The sequence below is a fragment of the Aptenodytes forsteri genome, unplaced genomic scaffold, assembly GCF_000699145.1.
Source record: "Aptenodytes forsteri isolate BGI_AS27 unplaced genomic scaffold, ASM69914v1 Scaffold20, whole genome shotgun sequence".
NCBI classification, from domain to species: domain Eukaryota; kingdom Metazoa; phylum Chordata; class Aves; order Sphenisciformes; family Spheniscidae; genus Aptenodytes; species Aptenodytes forsteri.
The window spans coordinates 2,054,881-2,079,469 of NW_008795523.1; the positions used below are offsets into that span (position 1 = coordinate 2,054,881).

A 24,589-nucleotide genomic window follows, 5' to 3' on the forward strand; every position below is an offset into this window, starting at 1 on the left:
TAATCATTTCTTAACCTATTAAGTTGGGAAATTGAATTATAAAAGGTATGCCTTTTATCACACTCTAAAGGCGGGCTTGCATGTTTTCTCTCTCCGTCTCTCTCTCTTTGATAAAAATTATCAAATTATTATAGTAGAGAAGGGAAATTGTTCCTCTCCTTATGGGAGGGGTATACTAACTCATAACAGATTTGGGGAAATTAGTAAAAATAGTCATAGATGTATTTTAATGTATTACTAAAAATAATTGCATTTATTTCTCTTCTAAATAAATTATTATAAACATAATACATACTTTATATTTAGAAATTATTTTATGATGTACTATTTAAATAATTTTAAAACAATCGTTAATTACTTTTTTATCAAATCATTGCTGTTTTTTCACAGTACTTTCCAGGAGCTGATGAACCTCTGCAGTATCCTTGCCAGTATTCAGACGAAGGCCAAAGCAACTCTGCCACTAGTACAGGTACACTTATATAAGTAAGAGAAAAGAACAGTTACATGAAATGATGCAGATGGATTATAAAGCACATTCTCATATTGATTTTGAACTCAAATTGGGAAAGGTAACCTTTCCAAAATCTTAGGCATTGGCAGGAATCTATTTTTTTGCTAAGACCTCAGACCACATCGTATTTAGTGTTCTCAGCCAAATGGTTTTGCTGAAGTATACCTTTAATGGAAACAAGCATATAATAAAAGCTGTCTCTGAATGTCCAGGTTTAAGGTCTCCTCTTTTTTTCCCCCATGAAGGTTGCTAGCAACTGACACTCTTTCACTCATATGTAATGTTTAGGAGTTGGCATTTTTAAATTTTTGACTATTCTTGAAAGCTGCACCTGCTTTCAGTTATGATGTCCACAATTTAAACTTGCAGTTGTTTTATGTTAAGATGCAATAAATACAGTAATTTAAATTAAGTGCAAGGAAATTACTAGAACAGTGAATGGAAAAAATGTGGGCTAGGCTTTCAGGTAGTCTTGGCCTCAGAGAAATCCTGAGGGCAAGATCATTCAGAGAGATCATTCGGTCTTCTCATTTTTTAGAGTACAGTTTTCCCACTTCAGTTGTTTTTAATCTTAGGTGTCTTCACCTTCCACTGCTTGGTTGGTTTGTTTTCCATCTCCAAACAAATTGCTGGTTTTTGGATAAAGTTTCCTTGGCTACTTTGCAACTTAGTGACCTGTGTATTACAAAATCTTTTCAGCTGTAGCATTGCACTGACTTTACTAGCTGTTCTCCACCCCTCAGCCCATGATTTTAAGATACGATTTATCACTTTAAACTGTGAATATATATTGTCTGTTATTTTTCAGGTATTTGTGCTCCTCTGTGGTTAATGATGGACTTTGTCATTAATTGTGAATGAGGTTGCTGGTTGTATTGCTAATATAACATCTACCCCAACAATTTCAGAGCAAGCTGAAGATTGACTTCAGAACATCATTATAGTACTTAGTCGTGTATTCTGTCTTTTTCACTCCTTTTACTTTTTACATTAATGGATCTGTTGCAGTCTTGCAGCTTGCCTTTCATTAAAAGTTTTCAAAAGTGTTGCTTTAAAGCAAAGTTAGGCTTCTGAGAATGCTCAAGTGAAGAGATGCACTTTAGTATTTTTAATGGAAAATGTAAAATGTTTTTCCTTGTTATTGATTTCTAGGTTCATTTATGGACATCACTTCTACAAACACAAGTAACAAGAGTGATGCTAATATGGAACCAAGTGACTTCCAAGGAGCTTCTACCAATGACACTATTAAACGTTTAGAGTCAAAATTGGCACAGCAAATGAAAAATACAGCCAAGCAGCCGGTAAGCTTGCAATTTTGAACCATAATAATGAAATGGACAAAGATGGACAAAAGTGTTGTAACTGCTACGAAACATTAGTGTCTTCTTTCAAAAATAATACAAAATTGGAGCCAGTTAGTTGTAGGAAAAGAACATGAAAGGGGGTGGAAAAATATTGAATGATTCCAAAAACATAAACTGGAAGACCCTAATAAGATCTCCAATGAAATAAAAAAATAGTTCATTTTATTTGAAGGGATTCATTAGGTTAAAAAAAAAATTGTATTTGAAAATCGCTGCCATAATTTAGAACCAAAATATTAGTATGACATAAAAGGATTAAACATTCATGTGAATTTTGAAAATACTGTTTTATTTCAAGTAGGATGAAAAAAATATAAAGAATCTTTTGTGACAATATTGGCCTAATTCTACTCAATTTTTATCTGTGTAAAGTTAGATTCTTTGGAAAGTTGCAGATATTGGGTTCTTGTATGCCAATAATAGCTAAATTATTACCATTTTTTTAATTATAAATTTTAAATCTTGTCACTTTTAAAATGCACATTATAGAAATATATTTTAACCTACATACTGTGCATATCATGGAAGGGCTTCTGCAGGGTTTTTTTTCTTTTTAAAAATGTGACTGTTGAAACAGGGTGATCCTGGCCGTTTGAGTTTACCCCCATCTCGTGGGAGCAGTGTGGAGAGCTTGTCAGATGTTCGCGCGCGACCACAGTCAGCCCTTGTTTCAGGAGAAGCCAAAAGGATGAGTGCTGACATGTCTGAAATAGAAGCAAGAATAGCTTCCATCACAGGTAAAATTAAAGGATGTTTGGGGTATAGAATAAGGAATTGGAAGGAAGGAAAGGAGGAAGGAAGATGTAAAACTTGCGTAGTCTTACAGAAGGTTAATACCATTAGCCGTATGAAAATACTTCAACTTTTCATGTAGTCTTTATTGTCCTTTATTAATTGTGGGGGAAAATGGCTTCATTCACAGTTGTACACTCAACAGCGTTGAGTATTTTAATTGGGTAGTTTTAAGGTTGCAGCAGAGATTACTTTTGTTGCATTAGACTTTTACCTTTTTAAAAAATCATTATGAGACTTCTAAATAACAGTCCTATTCTAAATGCACAACTTTCTCCTTTGCATCTGAAACAATGTTATTTCATCTCTGCTAGCATAATTATTTCTAAAATAACATTTCTTTCAAGGTTATTCCTATAATGTTTTGAAATTAAGAGGTGGGTTTAAAGTTCAGCATGTTCCCAAATAAGTTTTAAAATCCACTTTGACAGATTTCAGAAAGAGAAGCATAGTTAGATTTTATTCATCAGTTTAACAAAAAATTGGTATCTTTTGTTTAAAAAAAAAAAAAAAGCTACAGGTGTTTTGCAAGGTTTGCTTCAGGTAGCTATAAACTGTTGTGTCTAAACATTGAATCCTTGAGAGGATTGGAATTTATTTTATGGTGAAAGCAATCTTTAGTCTTCCCAGAAGAGCGAATTAATAAAAATGTATATACTTGGCAAACACTTTCTTGTCTCTTTTCTTCATCAAAGATATTGTTTGTTAATCTATGCAAACTTCAGGTTTTAAGTTTCATTTGTGAAACTTTTTTTTGTTATGGTATATAACCACAGATTTAAATAATCAGACAAAATTACTTTTGTTAGTCCAGGGTTATTTAGCTGTTCTAGTATTTTTTCTACCAATCTGAAAATTAGGGTGATCAAGTGGCTGTAATTAATAAGGAAATACGCATCATATTCTGGCTTTCTTGTGCACCATGACTATTTCATTTTTGTTCTTCATTGTATTATGATTACTCCAGGATCTTGTTTTACTAAATACTGAAGTTACTCATGACATAATATTTATCTTGCCATAAACACTTTTTACTTTTATGTTCTTATTTTAAAGCCTTATTCCAAGATTTGTCTTTTGTTTTGTCAGTCTTTGACTGGATGATTGTGTAGCACATCTCACCCTGAATATCTCTAAAGGTTTCCTAACACAGAAGGCAGCTGTGTACTTACCTGATAATAATAACATGCTGGTTTTATTTTAAAACATGTCAGGACTCACTTTGGTCACTGACACTCTAAAGTTACTGTAAGTTTTTGACATTAGTGGAGATAACCTGGCCCTCCTTTGTGTGAGTTTTTAATTTTCCTGGTTTGTCTTCCTTAAGTACATTGCTCTGAATAGTAATTATTATTTCAGAATATTGTAAGATTTTAATTTTTTTTATGACTGTAGAGTTTCTTTTTCCTGGAAAAAAGTATATATTGAACATATTAGTTTTTTGGTTTTTGTTTTTTAAGAAATCACTTCAGGCAGTAGTGGACTACTAGAAATGAGGTCAAACCCATCTGACCACAGCTTTTTCAAAAAGAGCTGAAACACCACTGTATTGGTTTTGCTTTGTTTTTTAATCTTGTTAACTGTGTGACAGAAATAATATACTGTGAAATTAAAAAAAAATTGTGTGGCTGGGTGAGAATTGGGCTGTTGTTAATAGTAAATCAGGTCAAGAATTATTTAATCTTCTTGTTCCATCTATTGCTAGATTAAGTGTAAGAGTAAATCACATAATGCACATCACCGTTACTTATTGAGATGGATATGCTGCAATGTTCTACCTTTCAGAGATGTATTCAGACTCTTCTCCATATGGGAACTATTTATCTTAAACTACACGAGTAGTAAAATAAAAATAAAAAATATATGATTAGATTTTATTCCAAAGTATATAATGTTTCTTGAACATCATTCAAAAATGAAAATTTTTGAATGTAGTGATACATTTTGGTAGTGATATCCAGTTTGCAAAACAAAAAATCTTCACTAATAGGACAAAAGAATGGAAGGCAGGAATGATTGTCAAATGTAGTAAGAGTAAGCATTTTTTCAGACAGATGAGATTTCCTTTAGAAGGAGGTTATTTAAAGAAACAGAAGTACCCAACTATTAATCTTGTTTATAAAATAGTTTGTACCCAACACTAAAGAGAAAATGTTATATAAGTTCAGGCAATCGATAATTTATTCTGAATATACAGGTGATCTAAAATAATTTAATTTGTTCTCTGTTTGGATAATTACATTTGGTTTTCCCTTCCTTGTTGCCATGCTGCTTTCTGTGTTTGACTTTTGTGTTGCTAACTATAACTAATTACACGGTGTTGTAATGACGGCTAGTTCTGCATTTTTTGCTTTTTAACAGTTGCTTTACTGTGTGTAAGCATGAGTGGAAGGCAACGCAGTTTATTCTGCATGACACATTTTTGCATGAACTATAGTTTAACCAAGTTTATGAAAAATGCAATATTAGAAATTTAATAATTTTGCTATTGCCATTTTAGTGTTTTGCATGTGTATTGTATATGTGTATTTTTTCAGCCTATTCCAAGCCTAAACGAGGCCATCGTAAAACTGCTTCATTTGGCAACATTCTGGATGTCCCTGAGATCATCATACCAGGTATCGCAGACCAGGTGAACGGGTCAATTGGTTAAGATGCCGGAATAATGATCAGACTGCTAAAAATACTTCTTGCTCCAGTTGCTCTAGGACAGAACTAGAAGTTATCCCAATAATTTTTTCATAACGTCTCTGTAAAGGGGAGCGTGATATTTTAGTACAAACTTACTTTTATCAGTAAATGATTCGATCTTCTAGTTTGAATTTACTTTTATTGATAAAGGATTTTTTCCTTTATGATCTTAATGTTGAGTCGTCTTACAGAGCAAAACTATATATGCAGTCTTTTATTACAATACTTCATTTGGTGAAAATGGACTCAAGTTGAAAAATTCCTGTCTAGGTAATTATCTTGCCCTGATCTTTGTTGTGTTTGAGCACCCATATTTTTAATCTAATCAAATATTAGTAGAACAAAAAACTTAAATACATTACGTACAGAACTTCAAATCCACGATACTTGTGATTTAAAAAAATTAACACTTAATCTATGTAATTAATATATTTGACTACACTTTTCTAGAGCTAAAATGTGTCTGCATGAGGTATTTCTGTTGTGTTTAAGTTAATGCAAACTAAAATTATTAGGAGAGGCTTCTGACAGGAAGAAAATTGGTATAATCAGGCACTGTAGCTGGTAATTTCGGTTGGGACTTTAATGAATAATTGTCATCTATCCCAAGTCTATAGTTAGCAGCATATTGTTTTCCTTTCCCATTCCTTTTTTTGCAATCAAAGTGGATTTCTTTCTTTCATTTCATATTCTCAGAGCCCAAAAATAAGTATAATCAATCCCAAACTGTGATAGGTATACCATTAGCGGTATGCAAGTTGCTTCAAAATGATTTGTCAGAGGCAGGAGATACAAGTAATAATATTTACTGCTAACCTAGAGATCCGTTAAAAACTGTGGACCCCCCCCCGCCCCCGACTAAATTTGTATCATCTGAGGAAGTTTCCTTGTAAATCTTGACATTGTTTGGTATTTTAAAGTTGAATGCAAAAGATAATTTTTCTACAAAAGTTTCTTTCAAATAACTTTATTAAAGTTTACATATAAAAAATACAGAATGTCAAAAAGTAGATTCCAAAGAACAATAGCACTACCCATGAAAAGAAAACCTATCTGGCACTGAGGCTAACAAACTGGCAAGAAAGTTTACTAGTGTAGCTTTCCACTGTAATTTTCAAGCGGTCCTGGCCTGCTGTGACATAAATGAAATCCTGAGAGAGCAAGGAAAGAGAAAGTGAAGAGATCTGTCAAGTTTTGCAGTGTCAACACGTGATGAGAGCCTGGTAAATAAGCTCTAGAAGCTGAGTGCCTCTTGTCTGTGCACACTGTCTGCATGTAACAGCACTGAGGCTTCCAAGCAACCTTGAAACTTTTAGAGAATAATTAAAAAGCCAGTGAAATAAAATGCCATGTCATTTTCACAAAACAGATTATACCAGTCTATTGGTCTTACTTATTTAGGCAGAGGAAGTCAATCGGATATTCTTCACCTGCACCATTTTAATTGAACTTGACAGGATGGGAATTCCAAGGTGAATTTGGAATAGATACGAGAAAAATAGCAACCTGTAGAAATGAAAGAAGGTATAGGATTGGAGGAAGCATATTAATGAATTTCCCCAAAATTTGCTCTCAAGGTATTTAAGTCTTAAATAAGTGATAATGAAATTCACTGTTAATGCTTTATCAGAAGCAACTGTTCATAAAGAGGAGGATTAGAGTATCACATAAGGTGAATTTTGTTGTGACTGGGGAAAAAAAAATAGGAATAGGGTAAGATCTAGGGTCATGTACTGTGGGTCATACACTAGCAACAATTTCTTTTAATAAGGTGACATGGGACCATAGCAGATGCGTGCAGCTTAATCCCAGGTAGTATAAGCCACTAATGTAATGCAATTGTGAAAAACTGTGAAATCTTAGGGTTCATTTCCAGGGAAGACAAGGAAGCACTAACACTATTTACAAGCCCTTGTTGAGGCTTAGTCAGGAATTCAACATACTGTGCTGGGCAGCCGTAAAAAAGAAACACACATGCGCTCTGAAATAATAGCAAGAAGAGCTACTAGGATGGTATGGAGAGTATAAAGAAGAATCTGAAAGCATGGCTTTTTTAGCCCACAAAATGAAAGCTGAGAAATGAATGATTGTATTCTATAGATGAATCTGCAGCTAAAGACTAGGAAGAGAGAACTACTTAAGCTAAAAGACAGTATTGGCACTACGGAAAAAACATGTAAATTGTCTGCAAATAAGTCTGGGCTGTATATTAAGTTTTCTGGTTGTCAGAACAGTTTTCCCGTAAGAATCCCAAGGTCAGAAAGAAAGAGATTAATCGTTACGGGACAGGGATGTGACCATCTGCCCAGTAAACTAATTATATTTATCTGTATACTTGAAGCAGTTATTTAAAAGTACCTTGCTCAGTTATTCTTTTAAAGATGATACAACGTGGCCTATTTCTCACATCTTTCCTTTCCTTACTCTCTCAGCACAAGGCTTTCAGTCTTGGCCTCTTAACGCACTTTTCCCTGTCTAGTTATACTTCCAAGACCCCCAAACTGGCACCTCCATCTCGATCCCACCCCGTTACATTCCTTAGCACTTCTGCCACGTACCCAGCTCCTCCGAACTTCCATGGGCATGTCTGTCGGTGGGGGCGAGCGGCCCGTCTCCGTCCTCGGGGCAGCGTGAGTGCTGACCCAGTCTGCGCTGCTGCCTGAAGTTGTGCTGAGCACATGGTGAAGCAGCTGCTTCCCCGAGAGGGGAGGCACCAGGCAGGCATGTTACCATGAGTCAGCTGCTTTGGGGCAGGGCTATTTTAGAAGTATGAGTACTACATCTGCTATCATTGGGGGGTTTCGTAATGTGTTGCCTCGGCTGCTTTTCATCCGTGAACTGATTATGCTACCGAGGTCGTAAAATACAAATTTTTGTCAGTTGTGGCAGACTTCCACTTTTGGCAGAAGTGGAAGTTTTTCATATATATTTGCTCTTCTTTCTGAATAGGTTTAAATAAGGGTGAATAGAACTTTCTTTCATTTAAGATGCTGTTTTGTGTTACCAGCTTACAAAACTTAGAAACTGAAAAATGGATCAACTAACTCCTTTTTTGTCTAACAACTTGGCAAATGAGTTTTCAGTGGTAGTATCCTGCAACCAGATAGTCAAGTGATCAGTATTTTTTTTCAATTTATAGTCTATATAATGTATAGTATAGATAATAAGCACCAACATTTTATTTTTACATATATATGAAAAATAAAAGCTCTAGTAAGTACAAAAGGCTTAAGTAGCTCTATGTTTAAAGAAACAAAAAAAAAATCTAAATATAGTTTGTAATATGATCAAGAAAAATAATCAGAACACCTTTTCGATACAAACCAGTCAAGCAGCATCTAGCAAATATGCCTTCAAGTACAGCCTTTTCTTCACTGGCAATGTTAGACATCTCACGCATATAGCATGCATGCATTTGGCTTTGTAATTTTGTCATCCGAAACTGTGCCACAGTGATACGATTCCTATAGCATTGACACTGCATAAATGATTACTCAGGATAGACACGTTTTATTGAGTGTCTTCATAAAGTGGATACGAATTATAGATGCTTTAGGTCTGTAATTTTTCCACCTACTTTAAAAACCATATAAGCCAGAAATCCCACCCTTGTCTCCCCAGATCACTTCATTCTTCTGGAAGTCAGATCAATGTTTTAACTTCTTTAGAAAGTCTTCTAGCACTGATCATCCTGCTCTGTGAGAGAGGTTTGGGTCTTGTAGGTGTGAAAGGAAGAGAGAGTACTGTGCGCAAATAAGAAAGTGTAAAAGGAGACGCAAGAATCTGCTAAAGGGCAGGGAGAAGAGTTCATAGCTGGTCTGGATATTTGGCACGGGGGGGAGGGTGATCAAAAGCCTTAAGTTGTAGAATTTGTTTTTGCTGGAGTATGTGAGGCAGCACATGATGGAAGTTTCCTGTTCCTTTTGAATTTCACTTTAGAAAATAACAGTATGTGAAATGGTTTTTTTGAGGACAGGAAGTAAGTTTGTGATGTTTGTTGGTGTTTTTTTTTTTTTTTTTAAATCTTAAAACCCTGTAAACCACTGAAATCCTGACATACTGCATCAAGCTACTGTATATTAACTTCCGTGCATTTACAAATCTTTTCGGTTTTATAATGAGAAAAAATTAGTTTCAAATGGATGTAGTGGTAAGAACAGGATAAAACTGAGAGGAAAGCATAGAGAAGTAGCAGTGATCATTTCAAATAAAGATTATATGTTGTATAGTATATTTTTCAATTGATATTTGTCTTGAATCTGGAGCAATAAGTATTTGTTGATTCGTAGTCTGTTTCTGCTTTGTCTAAGCTCTTTGCCAGATGTCTGCAGTAGTTATACTAATTAAAATGGCATTGCCTAGTAGAGCTTGCTCTTCCCTTATGCTACTAACTTGAAGATATTTCATTTAAAGGTGCTCATTTATTACAACACAGTAGTATTGGCCCTTCTTTCTGCCCCCAAGGCATTTTCTTTTCTTTCTTGCACCCCACCCTGATTATTTTAACATTTTGGCAGCCATGTTCTAATATTTCAGCAACACATGTGCCGGGTTCTTTAAATTCACAAATGTTGCTAATCTGAAATGAGAATTTCAGATATTTTTGCAAGCCTATTTCAACTGAGCTAATTTTATAACAGTGTTGTTGAATGAAACGTGCACATAATTTTGTATCAGTCGTGGGTGGATCACCCATGTCTTGAATATTGAGATGAGCTGTGGCAGCCAGATGAAGTATCCACAGCACAGAAGTCTATTAAATGTGTAATCTTGTTTGTTAAATGATTAGGTAGTGAAAAAGTTCACTGCAAATGAACAAGTTCAGAAATCTTGACGTAGATTTGTCATTCACACGATCTCTAATATCGAAGTATTAAACATAATATAGCCGTTGTTGCTTAGTATATATTTCCCCTGAATTTCAGAAGCAAAAGATCAAGACCACAGAAAAGTTGTAATTCAAATTCATTTGTAGTCAGAGCAAAGAATATATTCCCGTTCCAAAATCCTTCTTGATTTTCTTATATGCTTGTTTGTCATAGGACTTTCTATAAATTTTAGTCTATAAAATGTCATGAGAAATTGGTAAAGTGACACTGAGAATTTTGTATTGCTGTCTTGTGGTAATGTGTTCCTACATGCAATAGTACCTATATTTAAAAATTTAAAGTATGATACCATTAAGTGTATTGATTAATATTAGTGTTACATTTTTGTAGTAACTGTTGCAAATCAAAACACCTGTCAAGATAGGCTGTGGAGTCATATGGAAATGATGCTGAACGAGAAGTATCTAAAAGGTTAAAAATGCGACGCCTGTTACAGGGCTTTGAGTGAGCTGGGTTGGCTGTTGCGTGCAGGGTCGCTGGGCAAGGGGCTGCCACGGCTGCAGGACATGTTTCAGATGCTCCCCTCCAGTAGAAAAGTTACGTAATGCGGAGCTAAGAGCAAGAATTTTGAGCATTGTCAGCTGTTACTCAGGACATTTTGGTGTTTCCTTTTGGACAGCTGACCTGCTCTCAAGAGACAATATAAACAATCACCGTAATAAAAATCAAAGTAGCCAGGGAGATTCCGTTGCATAATCTCCTTTTATTTTTAAGGAGACTTTGTTTTCTGGAAATGCCTTTGATTGCGTGTCAGTGTTAAAATTTAAACTGTTTTATATAGCTGTCACTGGTGGATAATTGCGAACAGGTGGAAGGAGAAGAGGAAAAGATTACAGCATTGTGCTCAGTAGGTTGATGGTGAGATGTGATTTAGCTGAACGGTCCCCTTTTCACACTTCTCAGAGCATGAGAATAGGACATAGTTTCGTTCATCCGAAGGAGACAAAGACCAGAAGGAAGCGCTTTCATTTCTTAATTTTCATGAGGGGAGCGGCACGCGGGCAGAGGTCCTTGCTGTGTTCCTTGAGCACGCCAAAGAGCGACAGGTTAAAGCTGGCAGCCTGTTATCTTCACGGTCTAGCTTTTAGAAATCCCCATAACGTAACGCACTTGAAATAGATGTCGTCATCAGCTCCTGCCCCGAGTACTAAGCCTGACCAAATACATGTGACAGAAGATGGTGGAGTAGAGTGCAGCAGCTATTCATGTGGTAGGAGTGGTTATTGTATTAGGGTATACTTTTTGTTGACAGGCCAGCATGTTTTGAGTTAAAATTCTGCAGCTGTCTCTCTCCCCCCCTCTCTCACTTTCTCTCTGTGGATTTGTACAAATTCCAAGCTCCTCTGCAACAGTCGCACCCTTCTTATTTTGTTCTGAATAGATTTCACTGGTTTGTTTTTGTTTTGTTTTTTTCCCAGCAGGAAACGGACAGCAGAGGCGCAGATCCATTCAAGATCTTAGTGTTGCTGGAACAGAGTCCAGTCAGGTAACGTCTTTCTCGTCTCTTCTTTATCTTTCAGTAAAGTCAACACCGAATCTGTACAGGGAAACTGGTCTGGAAATCTTCACCTTTGATGCTTTCGTAGAAATGATGTGGAAGCTTGGCAGGCTGTAGTGTCGTTTGTATTGTATTTAAATGAGATTCCATGAGGGTAATCTATGAATGAGCTCTAGATGAGAAGTGTTTTCTGTATAGCTCATACAGCATTTATCATTTTTATGTACAAATAGTTTTTGTGTACCGCTTAATTTGGCTGAGGGCAGATGTTATGCAGGAAAGCCTTTTCACCTCTATACGTAGAAAACAATTGTAATTACTACTTATGATTGTCTGAAGCAGTTATACATTGTACATCTATATACATGTATATACATGAGACTCGCTTTCTGCATAAAAATAAAAATCATGTGCATCAGTATTATAAATGTATTTATTATCAGTCTCTGAACCCTGAATAGTAACTTACAATAGTATCTCTCCACTTCTTGTGAAAGGTTTACAGGAAGGTGCTGTCACAAAGTTTTGATTTTTTTTTTAATAAAAAAGACTATCTCATTAAGATATCTTAGAATAACATAGCTTCTTATCTGGTATCGTAAGTGCCATGGTAACAGACACAGTGGTATGTTACATAAGTTTGAAATTAAACTAAGAACGAATTAAACTGAGAACATGTTAAATGAGAAAAGTACAGCTAATGCTTCATTCAGATGTGTTTATTTTCTGTTTTTAATTGCTTTGTTGTCTGTTTCAGTAATTCACGGAGGCTATTTGGTTGGTAGCGTGAATTGGCAATTTTGAGATCCCTGCTCTATTATTTGGATGTAGGAAACTGGAGCTTAGCATATTCATCAGGTTAATCAGGTTTCCATATTAAACAACCTACTGCAATACTCTAAAATAGGTGGTAATTTTTGGGGTGTGTAGTTATCAGGGAGATAAACATTTGATCCTCCTTTAATTCCGTGGAGTGTGATAGTCACAGAAACTTCATCAATACCCCAGGTATTATTAGTAGAATTTACTATGTACATCTATCAGAAAATAACAAATGAGTCTTAAATACATTTTAATATCTTCAGAGAAGACAGGTTTGTTAGAAGGAAATGAATCTGCAAAATTTAGTAAAGAAATAGATTAGCCTGTTGTAGTTAATTGTAGAACTAAAATTATGCAAGGCTTAGGGGAAAAAAAATGAAGTGACAGTACATCAATTATACCAAATTGCACTGATTGATGTATGAATATATTTAATTATAGCTTTTTTTATTTAAAATTTTTCATTCTGTTCATTTTAATGAATGCTTAATATTTAAAAATACAGAATTTCAGCATTTACTTCATATTTTCATAACTATTACAATAATCTTTCTTTGAAAGCTGTTCTACTGCTTGTATGGGCGTTCTAGCTAAATTGTCCTTGTGATAAGGAAGATACAGAAAAGTGGGGTTTTTTTGTTTACCTCATCAATTTCTGATGAGGGTCTATAGAAGTACCAGAATCACATTTTACTTTCTTGCTTCTCATAGCGTACATATTAGAAATGGAAGTAGAAGAATTACGATTATCTGCTTCTATCTTGCAGTTTTTGGAAACGTTACGATAAAATCTGGAAAACATAGTATTTTAACAGGTGTGAAAAATGCACTTTGGAAGAAAGTCCATACACTGTCCATATAAACAAATAATGAATTTTCATCCCCTTTTTGGTGTGAGAAGAGATAGAAAAGTCTGCTGAAACTAATGCTAACTTTTGACATACATATGTTTGTATATTTAAAAAAAAATTGTAAAACAATGACGAAAGTAAGCACAATGTAATTATGGCAAGACTTAAGATTACTCTTTATGGGTTTCTGTAGCTATGGACCTCACTGCCTTGAATTTTTATTAAAAATCGTGAACTGCTGAACTGCTATCCATATACGCAATCTACTAGCCAAAGCAGAAAAAACATCTGTGTCTAGCATAGCTCTGGTCAGTTTATCGTATCTCCCCATATGCACCATACCATATATAGGTTATCCTTTCTAATGTGAAAATCCCCTTCCCCCTCCCTCCCTTCATTGCAAACATCCTTCTTCCCCACATTCCATTCTCCTTTACACCCACCCTGCGGCGCAGCCTTCTTCACCGAGCCGCCATGGCACTGCGTGCCTCCGCTCCCGCACCCAGCCCTTGTAAGCCCCTATCCCGCTCAAAATTGAAGGATTGCCATGGTGCTGCTTTCTTTTTTTTTAACTATTTGACTCACGCACTAAAGCTGATCAGAAATCTTTTTATTAAACATGTTTTTCCTGAAAATTGCCGCTGTGTCAACAGAAAATGATTCTGTTATAACTTTTTTTTTATCAGGAAGGTTTTTCCAATTCAGAATGGAATTTTTGTTAAGGTGGAGGAAAACACTGGACTTGATGATAATAGTAAATATACCAAAGTTTGGGGTGCTTACCTGAAAGGATAGACAAAGACCCTTGTCTCCCTGCTTAACTGCTGGTCTGTTTTAATCTGACCTTCTTGTATGTTTTATGATTGTATGTATATTTTATTTCTGTATACTGTTAGAAGAATTTTTTGTGTGGTTTGTATGGCTGATGATGACTATTTTTATGTTGTTGAGACGCTTAAGGCATTTTCCAGTATTGCTCTTACTGATGTTATCAATAGCAGACAGTAATAGTGCTTTGCAGATGATTTTACTACTCAACTGACTGTTTTACATCAACGATTTAGATAGGAAAATATGCTAAGCTAAAGTTTTCCATCCTTGGATCAGCTGTTGGAGTGGTTCTGTGTTGAGAACATGTTTAAGTCCAATTTTTCACAGATTTCTTTAGTACTTGGTGACCTTAGACTGGACCTTACTCCCAAGTGACGTGAGCAGCACTGATGCAAGCCTCTCTGTACAGTCAAATGCTACATTTCCATTTTTTTCCATCCATATACTGTGATGCTCTATTCATTTTTCCACATAATTTTATTTTTGCACTGTCTGCCTTTCCATTTCCCTGTACATGCATTTTAAAACATTGCATTGTGCCGTCTGTCCAGCACTACTGCTTTTGCCTAAACACCTTTGTAACACGAAACAGATGCGCAGACTCTGAGCTGCAGCCATAAAAAGTTTCGGGGTCTTGAAGGAACACAGCGAACCTGCCATTTACACTGGATAGAGTCTTTACAGAATTTGGTATTTTATACAGATACTGAGAAACATATTTGGCATAATCACTCAAGAACTGCAGGTTGTGATCGGATGCCTAGTAAGGTATCCATGTCCTTGCCTGGGTCTCTTTTATTGGGTTGGTTGGTTTGGTATGTCATCCTTCACAGTGCTATCATAATATCAAAACTACCTCTTTTAAACCTCTTTTTTGTTGTTGTTTTTTTTTTTTTTTAAGTAACTTTTGCTGGGCCTTCATAACTCTTACAGTTTACTTTGAAGTGGAAAAAAAATAATAAAGAAAACCATGTACTGTATTGAACAGTAGAGAAGCAAGGTCAGAATGTACGTGTCCACATGAATGCAAGCTAAGTGTGATAATTTGGGGGATCTGATATTATACAGGTGAATCATTCTGTCTGTGAGATTGTAAAATTGGTCACAGGTACACTTTTTTCTCCCCTTTCACAGCAAGATAAAATCCGGAGATGAGGAGACATGGGCTAGTAAGATTTCTTTAAATTGGGTTGCCCATTTAAATTTAACTTGAGGGGGGGTATTATTCCTCAGAGCACGCCAGCTTTTCAAGACTGCAAGTCTTTGAGAAATGGAAGCTAAGAAACTAACAATGCCGTGTGGGTTTGGCCACCTGGCAAAGATGATTTGAGAGTAACCTGATAACAAGTCTGTTGAGCGTACTGAGATACCTGGAGGAAGCAAGGATGAAAGGATGCCTGTGAAAGGGTAGCAGAAACTGATGGCTAAAGAACAGTCACTGGCTTGCCTGTCAGAGAGGCTGGTGTCCAGGAGGCCTAAAGCATCTCGCTCAACACACGCTCAAACACTGTAATCTAACAAGTGTTCAGTTTTGGGAACTTCCCTTGGACTTTACAATGCTTTTTAGATACACTTCAGATATGAATCCTTCACTTCTGTCTCTGGTAATTTTGTCTAAATAATGTTATCAAGGAAATGTTTTTTTTTCTGTTGATGGATCAAAACAAGCTGGTACAGCAAGCAGTCTAGTACAGCATTGAGAAGTGACTGTAACTAGAGTACTTCTCCGGTGCCCTTTGCTATCAACTGTAGATACTCAACAAATCTCTTTTTGCTTGAAGGACTTACACACTGTTAAAAGTGTTTGCTTTGTCTTCAGACCTTTCACATCAGAAGAGTGTGTTTATCATTCACATCTGAGGACACTGACAGTAAATAGTAAGCTCGGCAACTTAAACCTTTCTTAATATCAACAAAGAGTCCAACATAAAAGCTTTTTCAAAATGTCTGATGCCATCATCCTGATAATATCATCCATCAGATTATTTCTATGATAGTTTCTGGCTACTAACATAAAACACTAAATGGTTAATAAAAATTACAGGAGAAACATAATGCGGTTGAAAAATGGGTATTACAGTATGTAGAATCTTGTTACTCTTTGGATTGTTACTTGACTGAAATCCTGGCTTTTAAAAATTAGATTAAGATAGGATATTTGGAAATTAGAGTCATAAAGAAATACAGTTTCCAGGTAATGTATATTTGAGTGCTTCTTTTGAAAAATAGGGACATTTAATTAACCATTTCATGATAAATACACCATAGTGAAAATAGTTGTATTTTAATAGCATCTTTTCTTTTTACCTCTTTTTTTTTTCCTGCAAAACTCGCTGGGGTCTTAAGTCCTTTATTGCAAAGATCCTTGTTCCCCACATTCCATTCTCCTTTACACCCACCCTGCGGCGCAGCCTTCTTCACCAAGCCGCCATGGCACTGCGTGCCTCCGCTCCCACACCCAGCGGGATAATACAGTCCTTTACTGTATTAATTTTATGTCAGTGAGGGAGTATATGAAATACAAGAGTATATGTTGTAAATAATAATTCTGAAAAAGAAGCTCAGTAGAATAATGAAGTCTGTATTATGTTTTTGCACTTTGATAAACAAAAGGATTGGAGGAGTCAAGCTGTACATAAAGGAACTTCCTACAGAATTTTTAGTTCTTAATTTGCTTTGTGGGAGAGAATGTACTCATTTTCTAATTGCTTTGCTTTAATTGATTGATCCTTTTTGATTAAACACTTTTTTCATGTTTTCTGAAGATGAATCACATAACCTCTGAGTTAACATCAGAACCATAAGAAAAACTGTAGATTAATATACCGCAGTCTAGTGCGGTTACTAAGCTGTGTTCCTTTAGTTGAATGTAGTTCCATTAATTGATTAAACATGGGAAACAAACTTCATTTCTTCCTGATGTTATGGAGCTGCTAGATTTCACTGAATGGTGATGTGAAAATTACTGGACATAGTGTTGCGCTTTTATATAAAGATCTTGAATGAATGCATTGTTCATCACTGCTTTTTATTATGCTGAATAGCCAAATTATATCCATTTCTTCTTATACAGTAAAGATGGAGTAGAAATGGGGATGAAACTATCCCTGCAACGCATGTAAAGTTTATCAAACTATCTGGAGAGCTTTCAGGGTAAAAGCTTGGGGAGGGGAGGGTATTTGGGAGGATTATAGGTTCAGGTTTCTTCACGTTTACTTTGCTGTTTAATAACATTTTTTAAAATGAACCCTTCAAAAACCTTGTTAACTTTTCTTGGCATTTTATATTGTTTTCTTTTATCATTTCAGGAGAGTAGAAACAGCAGTAGATCATCTAGTCCTAGTGTGAGAATGATCACTACCTCGGGACCAACCTCTGAAAAGCCAACTCGTAATCCATGGACACCTGATGATGCAGGTAATCCTGTGTTCATTAGTTAACTTTTTGCCTGTAAAAATGTAAAATATTTATTTGATTATGGTGTGGGTTGTGTACCTAGACATTAACAAAATTAAGCAGTGAAAGTCACAGTCCACTTTAGTTCTGCTTAAATTAAATCATTACTGCTTTGTTTTGCACACTGGCTTTAAGAACTTTTTTATATAGATTATATTAAGGTACATAAACTTGTAAGCATTTTGCTTGTAAGACAGTACTGTACATATGCAGTGATAGTATTTAATGCAGATCTTTTAGCACCAGTTTTTGGCTGTAGTGTGGTTTGGGGGAATTAAGGGAATAGACATCTTAGAGCATTTTAGACTTGTGCATTTGTATTAAGAATGCACAGTTAAAGTTTTCATTGCTCTGACTTCTGGAATGAGATGCTATGTAGGTGAGTATCAGCTGGAATACATTCATTCTATTTTTTATCTGTGTTGTAATTTTGCCTATGCAGAATGTACATGTGCACAGAATCTTACTGTTTTTAAATGAACTAACATAAGTGTGCCTGCAGAAGTGTTGTAAATACTTCTACTGTAGCATCACTGTTCTTTTGTTATGAAATAGGATTAAGAATGAACATAATGTAATAGTTGAATTCAATTTTAAAAGTTATAATGCACTCTGTTATGAAAAGAACCAGTACTGGACTGCATGAAAACAATGGATCCCCACAAATTCCTTTTTAGAATGTAAATAAGAATTACATTTTTGTTACCAAAATGTACATGTTGAATCTTAAACTTAGTCTCAAGCTGGTACCTCATAGTGCCTCAAATTCTGAAACCTTGTGATCCGTCTCATCTTTGGCTGATCAGACTCTTTCGTTCTTTTCCTGTAACCAACTGCAAAATTGAAACTCACATGTGGACTGACTCTTGCACAAGCATATATACCTATATGTATATATATCTATATATGTACGTATATGCACACTTGTATTTTACCAAATATAAGGTGATCCTGTATGTAAGATGTGTACTTTTTTTTTCCCCCTGTTTTAGTGGGAGGAGGGCAACATACTCTTGTATTTTGCTTCTGTGCTTTCTTCTTTCTGTCCATTGTCACTTTGCCCGATTGCACTCTATGCCTTATCACTCATAATTTTCCAAAGCCCTTGCCCACTGCCACAGCCCACCTCGTGCCCTCTTTTGTGTAGCATGGGTCCGGAGCTGCTTTAGGCTGCCTCACACAGAAGCAAGCTCTTACCCAATCGGTAGTTCACTGGGAACTGAAAATTGCTGATCGTATGCCAGTGCAAAGGCAGTTTGTTCCAAGTCTTTGGCCTTAAATGCAGCACAGCACTAGAGCTAAAAGTCAGGTCCGTTTTCTGGCCCACAGAAATCCCTCACCTTATACTCAGGTAAATACAGAATGTACCACATGTATATTTTTTTCTTGTTAGGTTTATGCAGTCCATGAACAAAGAATTGTTTGAATTTCTAAAGAGAGAAATAATTTTAGTTTTCTGTAAAAGAGGGTACGTTTTTAAGTTAATGAGGCAAAATAATAAAATGAGGATGCAGCTGAATCTGGTCAGTCACAGGAAAAGTTAGAGTTCTGTGACAGTGCTGAAATGCTCAGGAATGTAATCGGAAGTATTTTGCATGTATTGATGTATTTGAAACATTGCAATAATTCCTTTGCTGTAGCAGTATTCCATATATGGCAATAGTCTAATGTAGGGAAGGACTTTTTATATTGTTCTCATTTAAGATACTGTGGTGATTAAGTCTCTGATTTTAGGGTGGTTTTCTTTTACTTTTTTTTTTTTACCACCTTCCAGTTTCCTTACAAGCATACACTTAACCACTTTTTCTCCATTCCCACCCTCTTATTTCTGTTTCCTTTTGAAGCTGCTCTTGGAGATAGCATAGTCTTTGAGGGCAACACCTTAGTTTCTCTACCACGACTACTCTGTGGCAGGTGCTTTTGGGGTATGGGTAAGCAGCCCCTTTTTTTTCCCCACCTACCCTCCTCCATATAATCCTCTAGTAGCAATAATGCAGCTATAAAATCAGTAGTTTCTCCATGTGTCTTTACTCCTGTGTCTCTTAAAGCTTAACAGTAACCTTGTGATCCCCAGATTGTGGGCTACCAAAAGATACGATCTATGAGAATTCAGAAACACGTTAAATCTGGAATGAAAGCACTAGAGAAATCCAGAGTAACTGCAGTGTAAGATGAGAGCAGCCAGGCCCAGGAGATAGATTGGTTATTGGGTTCCTTGCTACCCGCAAAGTATCTCTACAGAGCACAGAAGATGCCCTAGAGCATGTTGTGGGGAAGATACTTACAGACCTCACTGGGAGCAGGTTTCAAAACTGAGCAGGAGGTTGTGCTTATTTTATTTTGGCAGAGCTGGTTTGCACAGCTTCTAATTTTAAAATCATTAGATGCATGGGCTGGCTGGCTGATCCTTCATAAACAAGAATGAAATGGCAATTTTTATATAAATAGAGAATGTGATTGCAAACTGTACAAAAATAGCATTTTTAAAGTCTGTATGCTGTTACATGGCTTCTAGAAGTGTAGGATGATAACCTTAATCTTTATTTCTTCTTGGTGTGATAAACCATACTTTTGAAGTTCTTAACTTTATCAGAAAAACAAAATGATTCATCTGCCTTGGGATTGGAACGCTGCTATTTCCATTTGCCTTTCCACATTCAGATTTTGTATTGTGAAATGATTTAGAATTCTTGTTTTTGTCCTATAAGAATAGAATTAACACTGAAAATACATTAAAATTTTCTTGGTATTGTTACAGAGACCAATGGGTCAGATAACTCCATCCCAATGGCATATCTTACATTAGATCATCAGTTACAGGTAATAAATACATGCTTTATTAGATTCTTTATCTTGCATTTCATTCTAATGTGTGAATTTTGGGCTGCAAAATATAGTGCCGCATATTTACCTGTGTTTATATTCTAACTTTTGACCAATTTCTTGGTATTGTTACAGAGACCAATGGGTCAGATAACTCCATCCCAATGGCATATCTTACATTAGATCATCAGTTACAGGTAATAAATACATGCTTTATTAGATTCTTTATCTTGCATTTCATTCTAATGTGTGAATTTTGGGCTGCAAAATATAGTGCCGCATATTTACCTGTGTTTATATTCTAACTTTTGACCAAGGCTAAAAAAATATATTATGTAACCTGAGATTGGTTGACTGAGATTTGATCAAGCTATTAAAAACAAGCCCTGGGAAACATGATCCCTAAAACCAAATGTAAGCTTAGTTTGACTGTCAAAATAAGACATTATTTGCTTGGGTGTTACTGAATTAAATTGTATTCACTTTATTTGTTGTGTGGGGGATTAAACACTACTTTGATTTTTGTGACAGAGAGAGTATCAGATTAATAACTGCAGGTTTGAGGTTTGAGTCAACTTTGACATCAGTGCAGTAACGTTTTCCAGGGCATGGTTTGATGCTTATTTTTAAAAGCTTACTGGTTTTTAAAAGACGTTATAAATACACTGCAGAGACATTCTAACACACTATATACTAAGATATCAGTTCATTAGTTTTTAACATGTCTGATTTATTTTCAGCCTCTAGCACCATGCCCAAACTCCAAAGAATCTATGGCTGTGTTTGAACAGCACTGCAAAATGGCACAAGAATATATGAAAGTTCAGACAGAAATTGCATTGCTGTTGCAGAGGAAGTAAGTGACGTGTTTAATCTTTTCTGTTCTTCTGTATGTTTCTTTTACACGAAGTCTGTTATTTGTGACTATTATTTCTGGCTTTATGAAGTAACATTTCATAGGGCGTAATTATTTTCTAGCCTTAATCTCAGAAATACTGAGCTGCTCAGTACAGGTGAGATATTTAGAGCAGGTAATTGAAAGTTTTAATCAATATCAAGACTCTTTTTCTGGACAAGTACTACTTTGAAGTGTGTGGCACATCTGTGTATGTAACATACTAGTAATATTTGTTTGTATCATCTCAAATGAAAGACCTGGACTGTTGAGGAACCTTGGAATTTTATTTCCAACGCTGTCCAGTAAAAGATTTTCAATTGTAATTTGTAGATAATCACTTGGATAATGGATTATAGAATTTTGAGTAATATGTCAACATATTTTGCAGTCAGATTTTATCTTATATCTGACTTTTGTCAATCATTGCATTTACAACAGTATTATCAACACATATCTTGTGTTTTTCCTGCCAGGGGTTTAGGACCTCATACTTAGAAGCCATTACGTACCTTATCCTTGTGCACTAGAAATAAACTCTTTCCTCTTACATTGTGTACACATATAAGTGAAGCAACTGCACGTATTGTTGGATTAGGGCCAAAGTTATTGCTGATTCAGAACTTCAGTTTGCAGTACGTTCTGTTGTGTTCCGCTTCTCATCATTTCTGTTTCCTGACGCTGGGGAGCAGTTCTGAGAGGTCATATATACTCCCATGCTAGACCAAGTAACCAGCTTGTTACCTACCAGTGCCTGAGCCACTGCAGGCAAGCAGGTTCTTAATGAGGAGCTTGCCTTGGTGTTTGTGGAATAGCTGATGAGAAAAATGTGTGTATAAACCTTTTGTACGTTAGAAATAGCATACAGAACGGGGAAAAAAGCTACTGTAAGATCGACCTCCTATCATCTATTCACTTTTGGCTTAGCATCTTGAGAGCAATGTTTTTTTCAAGTGCAACTAGAATTTTTAGACTTCATGAGGAGATACTGAAGCTAGTGTGAAGATCTTAATTTTGGTTTTATTTCTGTTGTCCCTAAGGGTCAATAAATTATATAAAAATGTGTTTCTGTTTCAAAACTGTTAATTCTGTACCTTTAGATTCCTACTTTATCTTTTTTTCTAGGAAGTCTGCATACACATTTCTCCAAACTTTTTTCTTAGTCAGAACATAATTGCCCATAGGTGTTAAAACAAAAAATAGTATCGTGATTGATGAAGTTAATGCTGGTTAAGGTAGTTATTAGTTCAACCTTTATAGAATGATTAAGTTTTCTTTAACTGTAATTACAAACCATATGGCAACAATTAATTAACATGAACTTTCTCCTCTACTATTTCGTTGCTAAAATATTGCTGGCAGCTTGCCTTCTTGTCACCTCATAAACAAATAGTAAAACAAACTGCTACATTAGTTTTGCAGGATAATTTATAGCAAATTTATCAGTGTGTGTGTTCATCTAAAATTGTTGCTAAAAAACATATTGAACACTTATGGCATAAATTAAGTGAAATGACAGTTACAAAAATAATTTGCTTGATTCTACTTTTCCACTGCTTTAAGAAGTTCATGACCAAATAGAAAACAGCACTTCACTAAAAAGTTACCAAAATATTGCAGTTTTGTCTTTTAAGTTGCCTTTTGAGCTTTTAAATGTATGTATAGTTAAGCAAAATTACAGTTGAATATATTTATGAAATTCTGTGTGCATCCTTAGATCTTTCACTGTGACCTGTAGAACTACGTCTGAAAGACTTTATATAAAGGACAATTTTAGAGATTGAGGCTATGGCTTTCAGCTATTTTAAAGTTTAAATGTGGATTTGATTTGGAAGAGAATTTTTCCCCAGACTACAGTAAAGAATAAGACTTTTTTTTTTTTTGGTCAACTTTTTTTTTCTGCACAAAATATCAGCAGCCATGAGTTCAGACTGATAATGAGATACTGATTTGAAACATATGAAGTCATCTACACACAAATAGAAGTAGATTATAAATGATAATTACTTTTTTTTTATTATTATTTTAGACAAGAACTAATAGCAGAACTGGACCAGGATGAAAAAGACCAGCAAAACACATCCCGTCTGGTACAAGAACATAAAAAGTTGTTAGATGAAAACAAAAGTCTCTCAACTTACTATCAGCAATGCAAAAAACAATTAGAGGTCATCAGAAATCAGCAACAGAAACGGCCAGGCACATCATGATTTCCTGGGACCTTTCAAATGAAAAATATGCACAGAAAAGACTGATACTTTTTTTTTATTGTTATTATTATCCCTTATTATGACAACTCATGAGTGTTAGCTTCTTGGTGTGATCTGTATTTGTCTGCTACACTTAACATCATTTAATTTTCTTTTTCCTATGGTGGACATCCAGTTCAACAGGTTAATCGAATAAGGTGAGGAAACAGTGACTTGAATTAACCAACAGCCCTCAATTTAAAGCAAGAACAGTGGCTGTATGCATGCTCCTTGTGTGAAGGCTAGCCTAACAAGTGTTAAAGTGGCTGCTAAATTGTAAGATCTTGTTTTTAGTTTTTGGTGTTACCTTGGTAAGAGCAAAACAAAAACTTTCCTGTTCAAGAATGGTTTTGTTTCAGTGTCTCATCTCAAACTATTAATATGACAATTATTTTCAGGACTGAAACATGCACCAAGCTGCAGAGGTGATGTTGGCTGACCAGAGTAATTCATGATGCATTAGTGATGCCTTTTACCTGTAGACATAGTGTATTTTTTCCACATGCAGAATGGTAGGCAAACTGATGCCAGCATTCTTGGTTCAGTGCTTGATAGCCCTGCATTTTGACTAATACGTTTCTTGTAATCTTGCATTCATAAAATATTTGAAGTAAAAGGCTGTATTTTCTTTACTTTCTTGGGGGAAATGCCATGCAGTTTCATTTAGTTGCTGGGCAAAAGTTATGAAGGTGGTTCACTGGGCAAAGTTGGTCCCTTGTATAAAAGAGAGAAAGAATCAAAAATGTGTGAAAGTGTGTGTGAAACCTTTAAAGCTTTTGTCCCTGTAGCATCTTTGGAAGGAAATTCAGAAAGCAAATTAATACAAAACTTTAAATGCTCGCTCCCTTTATACCACTTCTTGGATTTTTTTTTTCCTTACAATTTACTTGCTGAAAAGCATTTACCATATA

General features: G+C 35.5%; 1 protein-coding gene across 6 annotated transcripts in view; it reads left to right on the forward strand.

Moving 5' to 3' along the window:
• The window catches only part of MAP3K7 (mitogen-activated protein kinase kinase kinase 7), a 34,360-nt gene extending 10,053 nt beyond the window's left edge, over positions 1-24,307 (forward strand). The window contains exons 8-16 of one of the 6 annotated variants that reach the window (XM_009281926.2): positions 391-472; positions 1,667-1,818; positions 2,459-2,618; positions 5,211-5,291; positions 11,672-11,739; positions 17,564-17,672; positions 20,470-20,531; positions 21,275-21,390; positions 23,459-24,307. In XM_009281926.2, the coding sequence (XP_009280201.1) occupies positions 391-472; positions 1,667-1,818; positions 2,459-2,618; positions 5,211-5,291; positions 11,672-11,739; positions 17,564-17,672; positions 20,470-20,531; positions 21,275-21,390; positions 23,459-23,639 (1,011 nt within the window). In that variant the 3' untranslated portion in view covers positions 23,640-24,307. Of the gene's footprint in view, positions 1-390; positions 473-1,666; positions 1,819-2,458; positions 2,619-5,210; positions 5,292-11,236; positions 11,464-11,671; positions 11,740-17,563; positions 17,673-20,469; positions 20,532-20,656; positions 20,732-21,274; positions 21,391-23,458 lie in introns of those variants that run through there. The other 5 variants (XM_009281925.1, XM_009281927.1, XM_009281928.2 and 2 more) reach the window with 5 other exon arrangements.
• The last annotated feature ends 282 nt before the right edge of the window (positions 24,308-24,589 follow it).